The 16,770-nt window shown below is 43.8% G+C and overlaps 1 protein-coding gene across 1 annotated transcript in view; it reads right to left on the bottom strand.

Annotated features, from left to right (window-relative positions):
• Window positions 1-3,981: 3,981 nt before the first annotated feature.
• LOC146172816 (neprilysin-1-like) overlaps window positions 3,982-16,770 on the bottom strand; it is a 36,503-nt gene continuing 23,714 nt past the window's right edge. Inside the window, exons 9-10 of the mRNA XM_084584403.1 lie at window positions 8,939-9,102; window positions 3,982-4,273 (exon numbers count right to left, since the gene is read on the bottom strand). Coding sequence (XP_084440529.1) covers window positions 3,982-4,273; window positions 8,939-9,102 — 456 coding nt within the window. The remainder of the gene's footprint in view (window positions 4,274-8,938; window positions 9,103-16,770) is intronic.

Genomic DNA, 16,770 nt, shown 5'->3' with positions numbered 1-16,770 from the left:
GGCTTGGTATAGCAACAACAACATGTCGTGACGCATCCAAAACATTTTATTTGGGATTTGTGCCAGTCTGCTTAGAGCACGTTCTCCTTTAAATACATTGTTCTTTATATGAAGGCCCCAGTATAATGCTGGTTGGTGAGTAACGCCAAGATCTGTGGAATCTTGCTGGAGCGATGGACTAGTGATATGGACTAGTGATAGGAGTGCCTGATGGAAATATCCGCACGCCGCATTGGTTGAAATTAGAAGATAAATACCGTATAACCATACTTAAAGAGCGTAGAAATATGCATGCAGAATCTGGTAAAGGTAATGAATGCCCTTGGCCAAAACCCATTAGCTATATCGCCTGCATGCACAAAAGTTGCTACTTATAGGACGAATGGTGATGTCTACGCCTTCTCTGCATCGGAGTTTTTTCAGGTTTGCACGTCCTATTTCTGTTATATTTGAGCGTTTCAACTGGTTATTTTTGTGAACCTTGGCAATCTCCTTCTACGTGTTCTGAAGGGCCGAGGTAGAGGAGGTATTGTGCAGATGCACGTTTGGATATATCAATGGCGAATTTGATGGCTTTGCGGATGAGAGTGTTGAGGTTCTAAACTCCTGCTTTCTTTGGATCCAAATATCTTGTTCCGTGTATTAAGCGCCTTATGATGAGATCCTGGATGATACGAACGGTTATTTCGTCCTTCCATGCACTGTCTTCTGCATGCCCCGCGGCGAACCAGGTGTGCCGCTGCAGTAACAGTAGCCTGAAATTCCGGGAGTGTTGCGGACCCCGAGTCACCTTTTGGAATGTTTAGGCCAAGAATGCGGATAGAGTTGATATGAAGGATAAGGGCTCCTTAGAGGAATATTTTAGAATCAGGAATTTCACCTTTTGGGGCCTTTTTCTAGTTCGGGCTTTAAGTACATGGAGTGCGGATATCTCCGATGCGCAAATCAGTGCGCAATTTTTTAATTATTTGATGGTGCAGGCTGAGGCTCTCGGAGGACGTCTTGTTGCTGTCCTGGGCAGCCGGTTCGAGTCCAGATCATTATATCGTTGGCTCATATGGTGTGCCTTGTGCTGTTGGTGTTATCAGAACCTTGAGAGTTTCAGCACAGCGATATTAAACAAGAGGAGCGATATAACTTAATGCTGCGGGATGCCTTTATCCGCTGCCTGCGGTTTGTCCGTCTTGAGGTTCCCCAGACTTATGATGGCCGTACGATTCGTCAAGATGGTTTGGACGAAGTTGAACGTTCGCTCTCTGAAATTGGTGTCCTATAGGTGGCGAAGAGTGTTTTGGAGATGTGTCGTTATTCTTTCAAGTGGCCTGTGAGGTGATTTAGGACTGCATGCTCGTAGGGTTGCCTTGCGTGGTTAGGGATATACATCGCATGTTTCCGAGTCTTGGTGGCGTGTTGGGCTTGAGAATCATGAATACTACGTGCGCGAAATTTTTATTCCTGCTCATGTGCCCCAACGTAGCTTTCGTTTGTCAAGTGATGCAACCGTCTGGATGGCGGGAGCCAGAATTGCATATTTACGCAACTAAAGCACAGCCGTGGTCTTGGCATGCCTCTTGAGCGAAAACAGCGCCTAATTATTCTGAACAGCAGAGCTCAATGAAAGCCTTATTATTACGATATTTGCAATAAGCGCAGTTGGTCAGGATCAGTTTGGCATGTAAAGTCAAACTGAATTTGCTGCCAGCGCTTGGTGGCACTCGACTCGTTGGCCAAGGGGAGCAAGCAGAATGATTCAAATAGATATATTCAGCACGCGAAATTTATCGGCGCACTGTCATCTGTATAGCACGAGCTCGACGATATAGTTCATCAACTTTCGGTTTCACTTCCCGGCTCGTCTCAATGCATTTATGCACCCAGCTTGCTGTATAGGGACAACTCAGAACTGAACAAAGAAACGCATATGATGAAAGGAGGGGAAAGTTATTTATGGGTTTTCAATTGGTTGAAAAAGGGACCAGAACCCGATTTACAGCGTTACCTTTTGTTATCCTAGTTGTTTATCAGTGTCGCACTGTCAGTGCAGGCATCGTACGCACATCAGACCTTGTCATAGCGCCAAGATGCAGCGCGCCTCCTGCAGACTTATGCGCGTGGCGACTGAAGGCGCGCACCACACATACCAGTTAGCCAAGCCGAAACAAAAAATGTATGCGCCTCTCATTAGGAATTTTTCCACGTGCTTCGATGGCGCAACCTGGTAGTCAATTTACACCGAATTTACACCAGCATCCACCGAAGTAAAAAATATGCCTAAGCTGCGCTGTCGCCAGAAATGGGAGCGGAAGATAACTAGTGAAAAGCCGGGCAAAAGCCAACTCATAAAAAGGTGGCGTTGGCCGAGATCAGGAATGAGATGAAATGCTGGACTTGCAAATACTTTTCTGCGCTCTTGTTGCATGAGTGATAGGTGGGAATATGCTGTTAGAAAGGAGAAAACAAACAAATGCTTACGTAAGTGAACTGAACGAGAAAAAGACAGGACATATCCATGCACGACTGCCGCCGGTTAATAATTATACGGGATTAACGATGTGCCACTATCGGTGCCCACACTCCCTGACTTTACATATATATATATATATATATATATATATATATATATATATATATATATATATAGATGTGTAAGAAACATATGCATTCCTTGACGTAGTCCGGGCCCCGGCCGAGACGCCAGAAATAAACCGTTGTTTTCGTTCGTGCGCCCCTACTTCAATATATATATATATATATATATATATATATATATATATATATATATATATATATATATATATATTCCGCAAAGTGCTTTGTATTGAATAATACCTTCATGAGAATAATAGTGAAAAGTGAACGAGTGTGTAGGGGCAGCTGTTCCGGTATCAAAGGAGATACACTTGACTTGCTTGGCAAGCTCAGTCCGAAGTCAGCTACTTGTAGCGACAAAATGGGGTGGCCGTTTGTTGCCCAGCTTTCACTGGTTCAAGCCAGAGTAATGGTCGGAGTCAGAATGAACAAAAATATCAAAATGGTATTTTCTTAATTGTCCTCAGAAATTTTCACTGTTCGCTGTTTTCTTGAAATTAGGCCGATCGTATCTCTGTATTGAAACGTTATATAAATATAAGCTTTAACTGATTGATAAGTATGCTGGGAACATAGTGTGGAATTATTGCTGCTCTGTCTTAAACCTTTATGTAGGTACAGGCCTGTAAAATAGGTAAAATTTCGTTTCCTGGGCCGATTTTGAGAAAATTTATCAAGACATCCTACTCAACTTAAAAGCTAAAATTAACTGAATACAAATAAAAACATGCGTAACAATTTTTAGTCACCTAACTTACTTATATTTTGTGTAATTAATAGCCAAATTTGGTCAAAACCGCAGAGAAGATAAGCTCGGCACTCCATCTCTACTTCATTAATTCCCTGTGCCTCGAGTAATTTTTTGGCACCAAACCCAATTGGAGATTTCTACTTCTCAACTATCAGGAAACAGTATATAAAATTTTGAAATAAATATGAAAGGTCGGCCGACTATGCTTTATTTGATCCTACGTGGAAACATTCATTTGTAAACACCGGAGTGCTGTTTGCTCGCTAGTATCTAGCTTTACTGACTATAGTTTTTATTTTAATTGTATGTTTATTGCGGCGTTAATATTTCTCTTGTTACTCCATTTCGCCGGCTGCATTAGCAACTCAGTGGTCCTCAGTGAAAGCTGTTCTTCGGTCCACAAGCCCCATGTAAGCGAGAAGGTATCTGAGAAAGTTTCGGCAGTGCAAATAATTATATTCTTGCGTTTACAAAAACACGATTTTAATATTAGTGTTAAACAAGTAAGAGAACAACAGAAAAAAAGCGGAAAAGATGGGAAAGAGAACAAAACAGACGAGAAGGAGTGTTCACGCCGTTCATCGACCCTCGTAGTTCATGGGCAATGAAAAGAAGTGAAAAGACGAGAGAAAAAAAAACTTTCACGCCGTGCACCGGCGTTCGGGATTCATGGCCGATCCGCTTGCGCAGTGGAAGGCATTGGCGAATGGCTCGAAATCAGCTAGCGGCCGGTTGAGCCGCGCCTTGGCCGGAGCCCACGAGGCCTGCTGAGAGACGGTGGCCATGTCTTCTTGGGGTTCACAGAAGGACTGCGCGTACAGTAGAAAGAAGAGCTGTTCCGAGCTCACGGTGGGAAGGTCCGGGAAGTACAGCGCCACGTCCCGCAGTCGTTGACCGCGCTCCGACTGCGGCGTGTACGTCACCACTGCGGTTCTGGTCGAGGTGGTAACGAGCAGAGAATACGGAAGCATGAACACAATGGCCAAGGCGATGAAACAATCGGCGAATTAGCCATGGCGCATCACAATGAAGCGGGAAATCGCTGAACTTCATTGCGTCATGACGGAATAATTAATCAAAAATCAATCAATCAATCAACTCAATTAGTCAATTCAATCGGTAAGTTTATCAATCAACCAGTCAATCAAACAAACAGTCTATCTTAATTCGGATGTTACCAAATTTCATTACCCCAGAACTTGTTTGGCGTTGGATTTTAGCTGCTAACCTTCGCATATCTTCGTTTCAATTTGCTGCTGTTTATTCCTTTCAAACCATAGATGGACTTGATGGCAAATGAAAAGAAAAGAAAACAAAAGGCATCGCCGGGGTGGCGCAGTGGTTAGGGCGCTCGACTACTGTGCCCAAGGATGCGGGATCGAATCCCGGCCTCGGCGGCTGCTTTTCGGTGAAGGTGAAAAGCAAGGCGCCCGTGTGCTGTGCGATATCAGTGCACGTTAAAGAACCCCAGGTGGTCGAAAGCCCTTCACTGCGGCGTCTCTCATAACCTGAGTCGCTTTGGCACGTTTAACCCTATAACCCAAACCAAATCAAAAAAGAAAAGAACGAATTAGATAATTAGTCATCCATTGTACTATATGTGGGGTTCAACGTCCTGAAGCCACTGAGTCATTGTGAAACGCAAAATGAAAGGCTCCGTTATAATTTAGATCAGCTGGGGTCTTTAATGGGCAATCACATTCAATCTATGCATGGTGGATGGAGCAATGCGTCGACTGGCAGATAACTGGCCGTTCAATCAATGCCAACAATCGACCAGTTATAAAGCACCCGAGTTGATATATCTACCGCTAACCTATAGCCTTACGTCCAGCTTTTGACTAATAGATTCTCAAGGACAACTGCAGCAACGATAAACTGAAATGTTCCCACAATGGGTTGAATGCATTGTGCTTATTTATATTAATTAATTAAGTAATACATATTGTTGGCCTCAACGAGGCTGTTTCAGGATTTGGCGAAGAAAAACATGAATCATCAAGGATAAAAGCAGCTTGTTCGCTTCTGTTAACTGTGTGTGGTCTTTTGGCTGGTTTAAAATGAAAGCATCTGTGATAGACCCATCACAAGCCAACAAAGCAAATGAAATTCAGGGCAAAATAATCAATGACAAAGCGAAAAGAGCTATATGTTTTCAGCAAAGACTAGATAACCGCGAAAGAAAATCATTCAGAGATGCACAATTAACAGTATTATCTGGCAATCAGTTCCGGCATCAAGTAATTCCGTAGCGATGATGAGCTCACTGTAGAAAAACATAGAACCTGTGTCAAGTGAAGAGGCTGCATTCTGCAAAGAGAATTGACAACTCCTGGAACCTTCCCGTTCGAAGTGTCTATACCTTTTTCCACTCCTCCCTATAGTCCTGATTTCAAGGTATGGTTTAGATGTCTAATTAGTGTTGATATAATTACAGCGCTTCCACTTCATCCTTGAGAAAATCTGTGCAATTTTGCGCTTGAATCAGGGCCGGTTGTTTTAACAACCTGCCCTGATTTTGTTTAATCTCTCACACTTCTACCAGGATTAAGTGACCATTCAGTTATCACTTTCACTATACCGCCTCGCTCACTTCACGCAGTCAAACATCATAAAATACTTCGGGATTACAAAAAAAAGGAAATTACTTTGCAATTAACAATGAAGTAGAAGAATTTGCTGACGTGTTCTTTCAGAGACTTTGGGAACATTCACTGCACGATAACTGGTCTCTTTTTAAAGATAAACTAAAAGCCCTTAGTAAAAAGTACATCCTTCTTCGTAGAATAACGTCCACTAAACGTTCACCATGGTTCAACATTTCCTTGAAACGACTCCTAAACAGGAAAAAACTCACCTTTCGTCGCTGCACCGTATCGAACTCTAGTGATAGATGGAATGCTTATCGTGCTGTATCATCGCACTATAAAACGCTATATTTAGTGCAAAACACAACTTTATTCAAGATACCTTGCCTAGATTACCTACTACTGACCCCCGCAAGTTCTGGACCGTTCTTGACGTGAATCCCAGAATACTATTGTGCTGAAAAATGACCAAGGTGGTCTCGTCCCATCGAGCCAACGTTGAACATTATTTAATCCAATGGTTTCTTCATGTTTCATGAGAGCTACGCCTGCTAGCCTTCATGACGTATCTTGCTCAGGCTTCCCATTGATGGATGTGGTCCCCATTGAGTGTGAAGGCATTTGCAAACTTATTGATAATGCTAAAGTACGTGTCATCATCCACAGGCGTTGACGGTATTAACAACAAGTTGTAAAAAAACACTGTTATTTATTCTTCATTTATGTTGTCAGAAATGTTTACTCAATATTTGCAGTCCGGCACGCTCCCTGGCTACCGGAATATGGGCAAGGTAGTTCAGGTGCACAAGTTTGGTGATGTTTACTGCCCCTAAATTACAGAGCAATTTCGATAACATCTATATACCATGCAGATTACCTCAACATGTTATCTAGTCTGCCCTTGTGAATCAATCGTATTGAGTCCGATTCCTTTTTTACAACCAATCAGCATAGTTTTCGACCTAATTACTCCTGTGAAACACAATTAATCGCTTTTACTAATGACCTTTTTGCAGCATTGGATCATTCCTCGGTCGTTGATTTCATTTTCATAGATTTCGCTAACGCCTTTGACACCGTGTGTCATCCTCTTCTACTCCTAAAACTCGTTAAACTTAACATAGATAATGACGTGTTAAAATCCATTGAATATTGTTTGGGGGTCGCACCCAATACGTGGCAGCTAATGATCATAACTTCAATCTTTCTTCAGTAACATCGGGCTTTCCTCAAGGATCTGTAATAGGACCTCTACTCTTTCTAATCTATAATAATGACCTTTCTGATCTCGTAACATGATCTATCCAACTCATTGCTGATGACTGTCTTATATATAGGATAATTTCTAACCCATTCGACACTGTTGTTCTGCAGCGAGACATTAATAACATTTCTGCATGGTGTGAAACTTCGAGAATGCAACTTAACGTATCCAAACGTAAAGCAATGAGAATAACATGACTGCCTAACAAAGCTAACCCACATCCATACGTTCTTAATGGCTCTCATTTAGACTTTGTTTCAGCATATAAGTACTTTGGCGTATACATCAGCAGTGACCTCTCATGAAAAACGCATATCGAACATGTAACAACGCTAATCGCCTGCTTGGCTTCCTTCGCCGTAACTTTTCCCTTGCTCCAGTTGCTTTAAAAGTACTTCTGTACAAAACAGTAGTTCGTAGTAAGATCGAACACACGTCTTCTGCATTTGATCCTAACCTCAAGTCTTTTATTAAAAAAGTAGCTGTGGTTTAGCTTGTGGCTAAACCTGGAGTTACGCGAGAGCTATCTGCATGGCTACGCTTAGGTTCGGCTTTAAAGTGAAGATATGGCTTTTGAACACAGTAGTTTACTTATGGTTTCAGCTTTATTTATGTCATAGGGGGCACTTCTGACCAATAAAGTGCGATGAGGAGAAAGCCTCTATCGCGCGGTGGTCCGAAGCCCTCCACTACGGCACCTCCTTTTCTCTGTTTTCACTGAGACCTTCGCGATGACGCGATAGCGTAAGATACCAGGCAACATATAAAGCCCTGCTTTAACCGAACCGTGTGAACGTGCCTGCGTGCCCTAGGATACCGTGAGTGCAAGAGTTTTGGCAAGCTGATTGTGATATCAGCCTCCAATATGAAAGAAGAGGCCCGAGTTGGCACCTCCTGACAAACGAAATGCCAACGTCCAGTTAGGGCTCGGCCATGTCGGCTGCCAGCTACCGCCTCCCACGACTTCTTGGTCTTCTTCTTTATTCGCGCTTCCGGCGGGCACGGACAGGCACCGGACAGGCACAGACAGGCAAGGTGAAATTGCGAGACTGTGGCCAATGTAGCTCTCGCTACAGTATCTTAGAGTCTGTCCAGAATCGTACAGCTCGTTTTATTTTTAATGGATACTGCCGTTCATCTAGTGTCACACACATGAAAAGAACCTTAGATCTCCCAGATCTTTCCGTGCGGCGTCATTTTTCTAGACTTTCGACATTTCACAAAAATATATTACACAAATAAATCTTTGAAACTAAGTCTTTTCGCTGCTCCAAGTTACGTATCATCCCGCATTGATCATCGTTTCTAAGTTAATGTTCCAAATTACAGGACTAACTAGTCTACTCTTTCCTCCCCTAGACCAGCTCAGACTGGAACCACCTGTCCACCTTCCTCGTCTTCATTTCTGAACCCGAAGCATTAAAATCTGCGCTCCTTCATCACCTATGATAAAAATTTTCCTTATTTTTGATTTTGAGTAAGTAGTTACCACTCCAGTCTGCAGCGCCTAAACGGCCCTGATAGTAGCCAAATAAATAAATGCAATGAGTTAATATTCAAGAGAAAGTCTTCGGAGTGCTACGTTTTTTAAAGCACATGTAAATTGGTTTACTGCGAGGCGTAGGCAAGGCGTTTCTGCAGATAAGAAACTTCGGGTGTAAAAGCACTGCAATGTGCTTTCCTGTTGCCCTCCTTTGTGTCAGTCTCTCGTGTGGTGTTCCGGAGAAGTAAAGGAAGGGTGCTCACTTGTAGGCCCTGTGCACGGCTCTGAGTACCACGTGATCCATGGCGCCGGTGCGCACGCAGCGGGGCCCGTCCAGGCTTCGTCCCTCGGCCGTGCTCAGGTTGGCGTACGCACTTTGGAGACACTCGCGGAGCTGCCGCAGCTCGTTCGACCACATGGCGCTTTCCTGTGGACGTAAGGCACCCGGACACCGCGGCCCGCAAGGGGAATGTTATTCTCCCCGCGCTGCAGGACCCTAGGCACGGCTACCTGTCTTCTGTCGTCACTATTCCCATTGCAAGAATCACTGCGCGCCCACAAGAGGCAGAAGACCTGTCTCAGTTATCTTCAACCATCCTATCCATAGAGGGCAGGGGTGGCCCTTATACCAGTCGGTCACGTGCCGATGGGGTTCTCAAGATATAGGACAGACCACCGTGGATCCTGTTGCACATTCCAGAACGGCACAATAAGCGGCCATCCTTCAGCCCTAATGATCATCCTACCCTTCTCTTCGAACGTTCTTGTTTCGATGCCCGTTCTTACCCCGGTGCGATGATGAGGAATGGCGCTCTATAATTTCTACTGTATGGTTAACGAATGCAGGAATCCACACACAAAAAAAAATCGATGCACAGAATCACCAGCGCATTCACTTCACAGTAAAGATAGTGATCAGCACTGTTTTCTTTTGCTATGTTTTCTTTTCTTTGTTAATCTTAAGTGCAGTGTACAGATTGTACCCGTCCAATTCCTTAATTGAAAACCTTCTGAGACATTCAATTTTCAGTTCAGTTCAGTTCTGAATCTTAAGTGCAGTTTACAGATTGTCCCCGTCCAATTCATTAATTGAAATCCTTCTAAGACATTTCATTTTACTTCACATTAAAAAATGGCCAAGGTTCTGTAGCTAGCCGTTAACGTTTGTTTAACCATGAAGTGGAACACTGATTGACTTTTGGTCACCGCGATGTTCACCTCGAATACTGTTTTGCAGCAAGAATTGCATCTCAAGATGCAGCTTACAAGGGGTGTTTCCAGGGCAAACCAGTTAGGAACTAGAACAATGCGATAACGAAGACACTCCACCAGAGTGTTGGTATGACGTCGAGCACTGTGCGAGGTGCGCATAATAAAGTAGTCTGTTTTATGGGGGAGCGTGGGGTTTGAACCCACGCAGTAGCGAGCAGCACAGCTTTCGCTAGTCACTGCATTAGGCAGATATGTAATCGCAGCAGCTTAACATCCCGCTAGTTACACTGCCAGTCTTTCGCGATGTGTGTTCTTTGTCGTCGGCTTCGTCAAGACAGGCGGAAATCGCTCACGCCGGTGGCTTCCGTTGGCGGAACCCTTAACCAGAGCGCCTCAAGCTGTGCTGCACCGCAGGCACTAATGGCTTTGCGGAGTGCACTGAGTCGTTGCTGTAGAAAAGAGGGGAGATAGAGATAAACGCTGCCGTTTCCGTTCCCAGAACAGATGTGGAGACTTTTACCACTCCAGATTTATTTTCGTGGCAAATACTAATGAGCTCGCCCTCGTTGATGCGCCAAGCCATTAAGTTCAGCGCTACATATTTGCCGTTGTTTTCATCACTTGAAAAACCTGGGCACAAGAGGGATGGGAAGCTTGTGTGAACAGCACGCAAAAAAAGAAAAAAGCGCGGTGAAGAAACAGCACAAGAAAAAGGAAACAACTATGGGCACAAAACAGCACACGTAAAAACAACATACGTCAAAACAACATGCTATGTAACACAGCGCAGCAGCACAACAGCGCACAGGGAAAATAGCGCGATGATAGCTAGCACAGGGTAAACGTGCACGGCGACAGAGTAGCACAAGGAAAAACAGCATGGCGAAAGTATAGTGCGGCGCAGTAGGCTGCAGCGTTGTGCGAACTTTGTGCACGAAAGAAATAGTGGTTATGCAGTCCTCGCTTGCTTTTATTTGCAATATAGTGTAGAACCTGGGCAAAAATATATTACTACAAACTAAATTAGCGTAACGTAACCTAACAAAACACGGCCGCTAGTTGTAAAGTTAACTGACGTGAATTGGAAAGCGCAGCTCTGGCACCGATATGACCCCGTACTTACAAACAAGAGGGCCTTGCATAAAATAGATGATAAAAAAATACGTGTATATCGAGCATCGTCATTTACTACGAGAAGACGCATGCTGTAGAAAAGGAAACATGATGCTCAAAAAATTAAATCCAAACATTTAATGGCGAAGCAGACGTTGTGTTGGTCTATGTCACCTTCGAGTGGTGGAGAGACATTGTTTTTAGTGCGCGAGCACTAAAGCTTCTACTCAGGCGTTCTCTGTCAGTCAACTTGGGCAGTGAACACTTGTTTTACCTGAAATTAAATTAGCTGAAATAAAAAAAAAATCACGAGTACGAGTGTGTTTCGAACACAGGTAGAGGTGAACAGATGAGCTTCGCTTATAGACCCTAGCTCCATCGTCGCATTTTTGTTAAAAAAAAAAAAAAAACATTTATTCGCAAAATAAAAACATGCAGGGAGTCAAAGGAGAGAGTAGCGCCCAAAATGTAACATTCATGTGTGTACATATGGCAAAGCAAGGGGGGCAAAGTTGGCAGCACAAAACAAGTTTAATTCATGATTGCACATATAGATACACAAGTGAAAGTACCATCAAGAGAAAAGGAGAATATACATGTAGCGAAGGGGCAGCGAGAATGATAAGAAATGATAAGTGTTTGTGGAAAAAATGGCGGAAGTGGGTAATTTAGAAAGAGGAAAGAGATAGCTGGAAAATGTTGGCCATAAAGGTGAAGGGGTTTTGGGAGTTGGAAAGTTGCAGTTTGAATTAAGAAACCTCTTACATGTCTGAGGCAAAATCTGTTTGGGATATGTTAGCAAAAATAACAAGAAATACAAAAAGCAAATAAAAAGGTGCAGACGAATTACGGAAGACTAATGCAGGATGGAATGGTCAAGAGAGCTGTTGGTGACGATAAGCGAAGGGGGAGGGGCAGGTGGACGTCTGCCCTGCAAGGGCGGGTTATTTTCTCACTGGGTGCTGAAGCGGTGGGTTTGGCGCGTCCTTGATTCACTTGCCGCATTCTGGCCAAGCGCCAGATGATCTCTGAGGTCCGAGTCCGGAGTCTCGAGCACGCACGCAGCACAATCGACTTTGTTGACGAAGTGACGCCAGTCTTGCGTAGGACTGTGCGCACGTTCTTCATATCCATTCGCCTCCTCCACAGAGTGGAGCCCCAGCAGCAGGACGCAGTTCCTTTATATGGCGCACTTCTAGGTCACATCTATGCGCCAAAGGTCAGCCCATGTGTCCGCCCAGCCTTCACTGAAGAAACATAGCAGTTCGTCCCAGAATATTATTGCATCATTGCATTCTAGAAAAACGCGTTCCGCTGTCTCCCGCTTACCTCATAAGATGCAGTTGGCAAGAAGAAACTCCGATCCTCCCGCCGTGCCAGCCCTAGCAGAACGTCCGCGCTAGGAAAGAGCAAAGCCTTTTGAGCGTTCGGACGCGTCTCAGGAGATTGGTCGGACTAATTCCCTCCAGGAGAACACGGTAGACTGGAAATTGTCACATCACGGACAGCCTCCAACTAGCCCTGCTTTATATTCTGTTGAGACATCTAATCATAACCATGCTCTTTAATTAAAAAAAGAACGCAAATATCTAACTCCGAACGGTTCTTCTCGGTGGCGCAGTAGTTAGGGCACTCAATTGCTCTACCCAAGGATGCCGGATATAATTTGGGCCACGGCGATCGGTATTCCATGGAGGCGAAACGCAGAGGCGCTTGTGTGCTGTGCGATGTCAATGCACATTAAAGTACCCCAGGTGGTCGATATATCCGGAGCGTGTCTCCTAGCCTGAGTCACATTTGGGTGTTACTTCCCCTAAAACCAAACCAAACCTAACTTCAAATGCTGCTGCCGTATGGGTTGTTCTTTACCCTTCGTGGTTTTCGCTATTATAATTCACCGCACTGCACTGCGCTGTTTTGTTATCTTTTTGTTTTTCTGTGGACTGTATTGCTGCTGTGCTCTTTTGCGTTTGTTGTTTTGTCGATGTGCTGTTGACACGGCGTGCTGTTTTTTACGCGTGCTATTCTGTCAGTATGCTATTCTTTTGCTGTGCTGTTTTGTCGCTGCTCTGATTCGTGTGCTGTTTTGAGGCATGCTGTTTTCTCCTGTACTGTTCTGATTTGTACCATCCTGGGTAACGGGTGATTACATGGCGGCACTGCCTGCCAAACACTGCATTTCTAGCATACAAGAGGCACCTACTTTGCTATCTGCACCATCCACTCCTTCCACAGAGTAAGCACCATTCATCGCCCGTCTATAGAACATTTCGTCCGCATCAAACGGGCCTTCCGATGGAGAAAGGAAGCGAGAACTAATTTCAGAAGAATATCGTTGCTTCTCGCGTGACAAATTGATAAGGCAGCTCGCAGCTCCTTCGAACAAAGAACAGGAGAAAGGAAGCATTACAAATTTCTACGGCAGTATCTACAGTGGAAACGAAAAGCCGGAGTATGGTTTCAGGCTGAAATCGAGGCCGAATTCTAGGTGAAGGAACTATTCACAGGTAGCTGCAGAGAATCCCGGCTAATTTTATGTCAAAAGGAGAGGTTTTCGTTTCTTAGTCGCCACAATCTCTATAAGCAGGCCATGAAGACTGAAGAACCCCAACGAAACTGTGGAAACTACAAAAGTCATAGATAATGAAAATGACAGCAACTACGTGTAAATGTTCATATTTTAACTGATATATCACGATACTCCTTTTTTTAAATATATTTCATACAAGGAATAGACACTGATTGAGAAAAAAAGAAACTGCTTTGAGCTGCACTCGAGTGAAGTGCACTTTACGAGTATTCTCGGTATGGCGGAATCTGCCCGTTTCTCGTTATCGAGAATATGTAAAGCATTCGCTTTCGCTTTACAGCACCCGTAAACACATTTTTCGCTCGAAAGGAACCATTGCTATCGGGAGTGATATGATAGGCGATTCAATACCTGCGCGATATTTCTAATCTTTTGCACAGAAGCAAAAAAAAAAAAACATGATGTTTGTTCCGTGCGTTCGTGCCTTATTCGTTTACTTCTATGTTTCGTTTTCTGTTCCCTTCTTTTTTTTTTTTTTTTTGGAGCCGACAAATCCTTGAGTCCGACAACCGCAATTTCCAAGTGAGGTGCTCGTGCTCTTATATATATCTGTATGTAGAGAGAGAGAGCGAGTGGAAACAACAGCCGTTGCAGCTTTGCAAGCGGTTTTTAAATACAGCTGTGTGTGACATGCAAGCCTGGCATGTCGTCTTTCGGCGTTGACTCACACTTCCGGGTAATTCTTTTAATCTCCCCCATGCTCACTTATCTTCCAAAAACTGTTGCCATAGCGTCAGGCAAAATATCGCCACACTTTGGATAATGATGGTCAAAGCAGCAGTGAAGCGCGCCGAATTAGAATTATATGCAGTGTCCCTTTATGAAACGTAAAAGAAGTAACCCCAGGTTCGCTGCACACTCGGAGCCAAGAAGGAATAAAATAGCTGAATTGCTAAAATTGTGCACACTGTGATGAGGGCGAAGGGAACAGGCGATAATGTTTCGCCTTCTCTCTCGCTGTTTGTTAGCGATGCAGTTGAACTCACCAAGTTCAAGATTCAAGTGTAGACATTGCTGCAGGTGTTAGTCCTTTTAGAAGACTTTTGATTCCATCACTATTCCTTCAAGAAGCAATAATTAGTCGTTTAGAGAATAAATGAGCAAATAATTCAGGAGACGAAGGGTACCGTTGGACTAAGCGTTGTTCGCATGCAGCACATATTGGCGCAATTGGACCTATCGTCACCCATATAGGCGTAGCTTGTGGGTACAGGGAAGGTACAGCTGTAAAGCCGTGATTATCGTTTTCTTGCTGTATAGGGAAGGCAGTTAAGCATTAGGCTGTTTTTACGTAGATAGACCATCCTAACAGGACGGGTCAAGATACGTGGCATTATTTTAGGAATCGAAAGTACAGCAAGAACTGCACAACTGAATAGCTGCATGTTTTCGTGCTGCTAATTTTCGTGGACACATTGCTCGCCACACACACACACACACACACACACACACACACACACACACACACACACACACACACACACACACACACACACACACACACACACACACACACACACACACACACACACACACACACACACACACACACACACACACACACACACACACACACACACACACACACACACACACACACACACACACACACACACACACACACACACACACACACACACACACACACACACACACACACACACACACACACACACACACACACACACACACACACACACACACACACACACGCACACACACACACACACACATATATTATATATATATATCACATATATATATCACATATATATATATATATTTATATATATCACTGCGATTGTGGTATATATATATATCACAATCGCAATCTAAAAAAAGAAATAAATTATATATATATACATATATATATATATATATATATATATATATATATATATATATATAATTTATTTCTTTTTTTAGATTGCGATTGTGCGCTTCTACAGGTGGCCAGCCTGCGGTCATTCTTAATTTGTGCAATAATTTCCTGGCTTTGGTTGCATCTTAACCTCCCGCAGTGAAAGCCGTTCCGATAAAACTTAGAATTTCCGGGACATTCTCTCGCACTTAGTGTTCGCTTTTGGCTCAACCGTGCAACCACATCAAAATCTGTTGTGCACGTCCTATCTGAAAATATTGCGAACAGCGTACCAGGGAAAGCAGAGTTCAGGTCTGCATTGAGCGTAGATGAGATTTTCCGCGCCAACTGATAAGCATTCAATAATAGCATGTAACCTTAGTGCAGAGCACTTCGATGGGGGCGGTTTGTGCTGATGGGCTGCAAAAGGTAACTGGCGTGATCAGAGAACAAAGACCATTATGTTGAGGTGCGAAAAAAGCAGTCCGACAAATAATGAATCAGTTTTCATTATGGCAACAGTAATTTCTGAGAGGTGGATGAACGAATCTGCCGAAGCTCCAGCCACACCAAAAGCAAATACTGAATTGATGACTAAAGGTGAAAGCATGACTGCGACATAATTGATTATCTGCCTTTCGAAAGGTCACAAATAAATTCATTTCCTGTTTTGCTCTTCCCGGTCAAATTACGTTTCATTTCGGCGATGTCAGTGCACGTTAAACAACCCCAGGTGGTCGAAATTTCCGGAGTCCTCCACTACGGCGTCTCTCATAGCCTGAGTCGCTTTGGGACGTTAAACCCCACAAACCAATCGAAACCAAACCAAACCATTTTCGGCGAAGTGAGATATTGGTGCAATAGAAGAGTGCGGAAACAAAATGGTGTACATGCCCCCGGTGCATATACGAGTGAGAAGCATTGTACAATATAGGAAAGCATGCTGCTCTGTAAGCAGAGTGTAGACCTTTCAAGACTACAAGATGAAGTCGGTCGACGCTAGAAGGTCTTCTATACTTTGCGGCATGAGCAGGAGAAATGGCCGCTTTGCTAGTAAGGTTTCGAATGATAAGTGCAGCTGGCAACAGGCCTCATCGACTCCAAGGCCACTTGCACGTCATTGAGTTGCTGACCTTATTACGTGTTCATCCTTTACATAATTCTGCACACAGTTAAGCATTAGGCATATGTTTTATGGCAGTTGTTGGAAGGTCTGGGTTATACACTTCGAGGGCGAATTGTTTCTCCCTACTTTCTCTTTACTGACACTTTCCATATTAGGAATAAGATATGTGTCTTATATCGATTATGTGAACAAC

This window comes from Amblyomma maculatum, chromosome 11 (assembly GCF_055883805.1).
Source record: "Amblyomma maculatum isolate TAMU_Amacu chromosome 11, ASM5588380v1, whole genome shotgun sequence".
NCBI lineage: Eukaryota > Metazoa > Arthropoda > Arachnida > Ixodida > Ixodidae > Amblyomma > Amblyomma maculatum.
The sequence above is the reverse complement of the archived record's forward strand: the minus strand, read 5'-3'. Positions and strand labels throughout refer to the sequence as shown.